The sequence below is a fragment of the Micropterus dolomieu genome, linkage group LG23, assembly GCF_021292245.1.
Source record: "Micropterus dolomieu isolate WLL.071019.BEF.003 ecotype Adirondacks linkage group LG23, ASM2129224v1, whole genome shotgun sequence".
NCBI lineage: Eukaryota > Metazoa > Chordata > Actinopteri > Centrarchiformes > Centrarchidae > Micropterus > Micropterus dolomieu.
Window position 1 is genome coordinate 25,001,205 of NC_060172.1, and position 7,209 is coordinate 25,008,413.

Sequence of the window (7,209 nt, forward strand, 5' to 3'; positions counted from 1 at the left end):
ATATATCCCGCCAGATTTGACTCAGGAAAAGGCGAGCGTAAGCTGTAAAAGGACTCTGTGATGGTTTGTGATTGGTTTAAAAGTCTGTTGGAGTCTTCTCTGATTGGCTGAGCCGCTGACACAAAGCAGTGTTACTGGCCTGCGGGTCGTTGGCGCCCTCAGTTTGAGATTCAACTGTGTCAACCGATTCTTCAGTGTAATAACCTGCTGTAACAAGCTTTTACCACATTAATTTTATTAGTTTCAACGGTCCAGCAGAGAAGATAACATCAACAACTGCTGTATTAGGAAACCAACTGCTTTGTTGCCAACATGCATGTGATTAAGCGAGGTATAGTAGCTAACTTTAATATTACTGCTGTTAAATAGTGTTGGACAATGCAAAGTTACGGGGATGTGAAGGTCCTGTAAAACTCTTTAAATGTATTTCTAGCTGTGATAAACGCTAATACTACACACATACAGCACTATAGTCTTAAGCTCAGTTTCAGTCAAGTTAAAACGTGTTTTTGTGTGTCTTTGTGGTGTGTTTCTGTCGAGACACCAAACAAAGACTTGAGTTATGAAAGGACAAAGGCTGACAGTTTGTTTTCTCAGTTTGCAGGTTTGTTGCCTGCTTTTCTTTACTACGATTACAACTTAATGTAGAGCATATTTATATTTGTAATAGAAGCAACACAGCCGAGACTTTATATCGATTATCACGCTTGTTAACCAGGTTTTGCTCTCTAGCCTTTCATGTTTAAACCTTTCCCCGGTGTTTTGCAAAGTAAAGGTGTTCCTTCTATAAGTAATGCTTAAGAAGAGGGTTATTATACTCACAAACTGGCACCTGTTGTATTGGCGCGAAGTACCAATGAGTCCTTTTGTTGCCATAACAACTGGTTAGGCAGGTGTTGGCGCGGCTTCATCTTAGTTAATTGATCAGTAGAGGGAATAAAGTGAACAGTTATGGCAATGATATTTCTTGAGTGTTTACCACTGCAGTTATATAAGTTTGATGACCAATAATGTCTCTGTATTTCAGATGGACGCCAAGAGGGAGTTACTTTTGACAAAATCACATCTCGCATCCAGAAGCTTTGCTATGGACTCAATTCTGACTTTGTGGACGCTGTAAGTTCAAACCATTTTCAAAGATAACCCACCAACATTAAAAAGTAAACATCAAGTAATAACATAGACATGACACTGTTGGCAGACTCCAATTCAGTGATAGTGTACCGTGTGTAACCTCTTTATGTCTGTTTCCGCAGGCTCAGATTACCATGAAGGTGATCCAGGGTCTGTACAGTGGAGTCACCACAGTTGAGCTGGACACACTGGCAGCAGAGACCACCGCCACCCTCACCACCAAACATCCTGACTATGCAATCCTGGCTGCACGGATTGCTGTGTCTAACCTGCACAAAGAGACCAAGAAAGTATTCAGTGGTGAGTACATGTATTAAGTTACCGTAAAAAATATACGGCTCTGCTGCAAGTTGTGTTGTGATTTTTGTGTGCGTAACTAGTATTTATAAATATGACTTTGCATTGAAATAACAGCATCAACAAGATTTTTAATATCTTCAACCAAGTTCAGTTGCCCTTGATTTTAACCTTCCTTGGATAGCTATGACCTGGATGACTGAGAACCTTTCCGGACATCAGCATTAATGCACTACACATTCATTTAGCCATCATAATGCCCTCTGGTGCAACATTTTTTGGTAAATACATTGCATTTTCTGTGTCAAATAGCAACACTGATCTTCTCTTTAAATGTATTATTTTATTATGATGTTGGTGGAGGTTACATTGTTAGCACTGATATTACACTTTCTTTCCTTTTGCAGATGTGATGGAAGACCTGTACAACTACGTGAACCCGTTAAATAAACGGCACTCTCCTATGATATCCAAGGAGACGCTCGACATTGTCATTGAAAACAAGGCTGTAAGTCGCATTTGATGATATTTTGATCGCGTTTGAAAATCTTAAGTCACTGCTTTTAATCACGTTCAGTACTTTGTAACATAATGTCCTTTATTCTTTGCAGCGCCTCAACTCAGCCATCATTTACGACAGAGACTTCTCTTACAACTTCTTTGGCTTTAAGGTACTTTTTCATTTCATTTTACATTCAGCATCTCATGCATTTACTTTGGAGGATGAATCTAATTTGTCCTTTTGCTCAAACAGACTCTTGAGCGGTCGTATTTGTTGAAGATTAATGGCAAAGGTGAGAGTTGCTTTTCCTGTAACGTCTTGAGAAGCATGCTTATGGGTCAGAGGCTCATTTTATGGATATTTTTAATTGTTAATTAACCTCTTTTTCTGTAGTTGCTGAGAGGCCGCAGCATATGCTAATGAGAGTGGCAGTCGGGATTCATAAAAGAGACATTGATGCAGCCATTGAGACGTACAACTTGCTGTCAGAGAAGTGGTTCACCCATGCCTCACCTACTCTGTTCAACGCTGGCACCAACAAGCCACAGCTGTCCAGGTACGGACTCTTGAGTTTACCAAATCTCTGATGCTTTCTTGTAAACGTATTTTTTTCCTAATCTATTTGTTTGTGGGGGGGGGGGTTGCAGTTGTTTCTTGCTTTCCATGAAGGACGACAGCATCGAAGGTATCTACGACACACTGAAGCAGTGTGCCCTCATCTCCAAATCAGCTGGAGGTATTGGATTGGCAGTTAGCTGTATCAGAGCTACAGGCAGCTACATTGCTGGGGTGAGTTAAAAGCACACAGCAGGATCAAAATCAAGGAGACAGAGAAGCTTTCATTTGTTTTCCTTTTTGTATTACTTACAGTGGTTCTTGTTTTTCAGACCAATGGCACTTCCAATGGACTAGTTCCTATGCTTCGAGTCTACAACAACACAGCACGTTATGTCGACCAGGGTGGCAACAAGGTAAAGACTAAGATTTACAGGACACACTAGAATGGTGCTTGACATTGTTGCTCGAAAGACACTAAGTTTAATCATTTGGCTCTCTGTGTTCGCTTATTCAGAGACCTGGGGCCTTCGCTGTGTACCTGGAGCCGTGGCATTTCGATGTGTTTGACTTCTTAGAATTGAAGAAGAACACAGGTAAAGAGGAGCAGAGGGCCAGAGACCTGTTCTTCGCCATGTGGATCCCAGACCTCTTTATGAAACGAGTAGAAAGCAATCAGGTGAATACTGGAGGGAATTTATCTTTGTATATGTGATCTGTTGGGTTTGACAGTTTGAGGCTCTTGAGGCGTTTGGGAAAAAGTCTAATTGTTCTTCTCCTGCTCTTGTAGGACTGGTCTCTAATGTGTCCCAGTGAATGTCCTGGGTTAGAGGAGTGCTGGGGAGAGAAGTTTGAGGAGCTCTACACTCGGTGAGTCCAGCACACCAAACTCTGTTTTTCACAAACGGCTCATTTCTCAGTGCTAACCTGTCTCGCGTGTGCTTTTTGTCCTCAGATATGAGAAGGAGGGCAGGGCTAAGCGTGTGGTGAAGGCTCAGCAGGTGTGGTACGCCATTATTGAGTCTCAGACAGAAACCGGTACACCATACATGCTCTACAAGGACGCCTGCAACAGGAAGAGCAACCAGCAGAATCTGGGCACCATCAAATCTAGCAATCTGTGCACAGAGATCGTAGAGTACACAAGCGCAGATGAGGTAAGGGGCAGGGGATATTGCATTAGTGCCTATAGATTTAGCTTATTGTTTCTGTTATATTACATTATTTTGTTGTTGCTTGTTTTCAGTTTGGTTTGTTCTTTCTTCAACTCAGGTTGCAGTGTGTAACCTGGCATCCATTGCCCTCAACATGTATGTCACCCAAGAAAGGACATTTGACTTTAAAAAGCTTGCATCTGTCACCAAAGTTGTTGTCAAGAACCTGAATAAGATTATTGATATCAATTACTACCCAGTGCCTGAGGTAGGCTACCTTGTCTAGTGTTGCTTCTCAGTCAACCATGCAAATGCTGTGTGGTCTGTGGTAACAAATGGCTCTTCTGTCCCGCTTTACAGGCTGAAAGGTCTAACATGCGTCACCGGCCGATTGGAATCGGTGTACAAGGTCTGGCTGATGCCTTCATTCTTATGCGTTATCCATTTGAAAGCCCAGAGGCCCAGTTGCTCAACATTCAGATCTTTGAGACTATCTACTATGCTGCCCTGGAGGCCAGCTGTGAGCTGGCAGCGGAGCTTGGCACTTACAAAACCTACGCTGGCTCTCCTGTCAGCAAGGGAGTGAGTAGTTTTTACAGCTTAAAATAAAGTGTAAAGTTAAGCAGTTTGGGTTTAGATCCTAACTAATTGTGTTTTCCAGATCCTTCAGTATGACATGTGGGGTAAAACCCCAACAGATTTGTGGGACTGGAAAGCACTGAAGGAGAAAATTGCCAAGTAAGTCCTCCTGAACATTTTCCTTGATGTTGATGTTTTTCATCTCACATCTACTGTATGTGGAGATAGTAGCTCATCCCTGATTCAGTTCCTGACTCGCTTCTGTGTGTCCTCAGGCATGGTGTGAGGAACAGTCTGCTCTTGGCCCCCATGCCCACAGCCTCCACTGCCCAGATCCTGGGCAACAACGAGTCAATTGAGGCCTACACCAGCAACATTTATACCCGCAGGGTGCTCTCAGGAGAGTTTCAGGTCAGCACTGAATGCATTTGATGTTTTGTGTCTCCAGAGACGCGTGTCCAGAGGAGGAAAAGGTTGCAAAGTGTCTTTTCTGTTGCTCCCATAGATTGTGAATCCGCATCTGCTGAAGGACCTCACAGAAAGAGGACTGTGGAGTGATGAAATGAAGAACCAGCTGATTGCTCAGAACGGGTCCATCCAGGTAAAGGGTCATGCTTAACAAAATTTAAACTCATTAAATTAGTCAGTATCACTGCTCTATTTTATTTTTTGATCATTTTTAAACACGTCTGATTTGGCCACAGGATATTGAGGGGATCCCTGACGATCTGAAGCAGCTGTATAAAACTGTGTGGGAAATCTCCCAGAAGACTGTCCTGAAGATGGCAGCAGACCGTGGTGCCTACATTGACCAGAGCCAGTCCCTAAACATCCATATTGCTGAGCCAAACTATGGCAAACTGACCAGCATGCACTTCTATGGTTGGAAGTTGGTAAGTCAGGACTGAGAGAATGCAGGTTTGATGCATTGTAGTGCCTGGGGACAACAGTTCCACCAGTGGAAAAGGGGCTTAATGCCTGTCTTAATTTCTCTGCAGGGCCTGAAAACTGGCATGTACTACCTGCGGACGAAGCCTGCTGCCAACCCCATCCAGTTCACCCTGAACAAGGAGAAATTAAAGGAGACGCAGTCAGTCAAGAGTGAGGAGGAGACCAAAGAGCGCAACACTGCTGCCATGGTCTGTTCCTTAGCGAACAAAGATGAGTGCCTGATGTGTGGTTCCTAACTGAAGTGTGGTTCACTCAGACACACTTCCCCTTAACCACCAGCTTCCCCATTAAATATGTATTTTTGGAAACAGAGTGTTCTTTTTATTTGTATATGATGTTGCAACAGTATTTTACATACACAAATCTTTGCAGTTTTTATTTAATATACTGGATTTTCATCATGAAGGGTGTTGTATGTACTGTATTTTTGTATAGAATTATTAGAGTACAGTATAATGAATTAATATTTGCCTTTCATTTTTATCAATACAGTTTTGTAATATCTGGGTCACATTAATGAACTTCATGTTTGTATTTCAGATGTGTGGAAAATTAAACATGTTATATATTGGTCTCATGGTTGTCAAGAAATTTAATAAATCTTGAGTTATACCTCAAAACCTGAGCATGTGAATATTACAAGTTGTATGTATTTAGACCTGCATTTCTTGATACACAGTAGATATGTCATAGACAAGGGTGTAGAGGTAGGGACATGTCCCCAGTAATAATTTTGATTAAAACACTAAATATAACCGCTGTTGTCTGTCATTGACTAGTCAAGTATTTGGTGCTCAAACAGTTCTTCTTCTCTACTATAGTAAGATAATGTCCTCCCTCTCTCATAAGCCTCATATTGGTTTGGTCCACTGGCTACCTTTTTCAGACCCTCAGTAACTTTATTTTATTATCCCCATCAACATGTTCTTTGTTGTCCACAAAAAGAAATTATTTTTGCTCAGGTCAGTACCATACAACGCTCAAGAAATAGAACATCTTTCTTAACAATAACTAAGGTAAATCATCTTCAACATCCAACATAGCTAAATAAGAATGGGTAGTGTAGGTAGTCAGTATGCAGTTATTAGTTCTTTGTTTATTAGGAAATGAAATTTAGGGAAATGAAGATTTTCTGTCAGCTGCTCTAACAGGGTGGTGATTACCATTAGCTGGTGATACAAAATGCCTGTGCACATGAGACATGAATTTATTTTCCTGGTGACATGATGTGTTGGAGGCTTTTGTGTCAGGTGACATAAAATATGTTTAAATTATTTCTGGTGAAAATGGCAGATAAGGCGCACAACACACGAAACAAAAGGTGGAAATGGTGACGGCATCAATCATGCAATACTGCAACAAAGGGCCACAAGCCAAGGTGTTTTTTCCTGTGGAAGTGTCTTGGGACAGGTGATGCTGCAGGTGATGAATTAATGAAGTGGTGTGTTGATGCATGCGACCTCAAGGGAGCAGCATGTGTAAAGCAAGCTGAGACCTGCACTGTTAGACTGTAGCAGGATGTACAGTGAGGAAAATAAGTATTTGAACACCCTGCTATTTTGCAAGTTCTCCCACTTAGAAATCATGGAGGGGTCTGAAATTGTCATCGTAGGTGCATGTCCACTGTGAGAGACATAATCTAAAAAAAATAATCCAGAAATCACAATGTATGATTTTTTAACTATTTATTTGTATGATACAGCTGCAAATAAGTATTTGAACACCTGTCTACCAGCTAGAATTCTGACTCTCAAAGACCTGTTAGTCTGCCTTCAAAATGTCCACCTCCACTCCATTTATTATCCTAAATTAGATGCACCTGTTTGAGGTCGTTAGCTGCATAAAGACACCTGTCCACCCCATACAATCAGTAAGAATCCAACTACTAACATGGCCAAGACCAAAGAGCTGTCCAAAGACACTAGACACAAAATTGTACACCTCCACAAGGCTGGAAAGGGCTACGGGGAAATTGCCAAGCAGCTTGGTGAAAAAAGTCCACTGTTGGAGCAATCATTAGAAAATGGAAGAAGCTAA

General features: G+C 41.7%; 1 protein-coding gene across 2 annotated transcripts; it reads left to right on the forward strand.

Annotated features, from left to right (window-relative positions):
• Positions 1–149: 149 nt before the first annotated feature.
• On the forward strand, positions 150–5,927 carry LOC123962778 (ribonucleoside-diphosphate reductase large subunit). Of its 2 annotated transcripts, none has more exons than XM_046039107.1 (19): positions 150–331; positions 1,028–1,116; positions 1,257–1,434; positions 1,839–1,939; positions 2,043–2,102; positions 2,186–2,225; positions 2,327–2,489; positions 2,581–2,722; positions 2,821–2,904; positions 3,006–3,167; positions 3,279–3,358; positions 3,444–3,645; positions 3,761–3,910; positions 4,003–4,224; positions 4,304–4,380; positions 4,497–4,632; positions 4,727–4,822; positions 4,926–5,114; positions 5,220–5,927. In XM_046039107.1, exons 1-19 carry the CDS (start codon positions 313–315, stop codon positions 5,406–5,408), a joined length of 2,379 nt encoding a protein of 792 aa, XP_045895063.1. In that variant the 5' UTR covers positions 150–312; the 3' UTR covers positions 5,409–5,927. The 2 variants fall into 2 exon arrangements, with proteins under 2 accessions (XP_045895063.1, XP_045895065.1); XM_046039109.1 differs by lacking the exon at positions 150–331 and adding an exon at positions 913–948.
• Positions 5,928–7,209: the final 1,282 nt, after the last annotated feature.

What these genes read in the sequence shown, in the direction of transcription:
- LOC123962778 (XM_046039107.1), top strand. An exon ending in ATTCTGACTTTGTGGACGCT is followed by an intron (nt 1,117 to 1,256) that starts GTAAGTTCAAAC and finishes CTGTTTCCGCAG; the next exon opens with GCTCAGATTACCATGAAGGT. An exon ending in TTGTCATTGAAAACAAGGCT is followed by an intron (nt 1,940 to 2,042) that starts GTAAGTCGCATT and finishes TATTCTTTGCAG; the next exon opens with CGCCTCAACTCAGCCATCAT.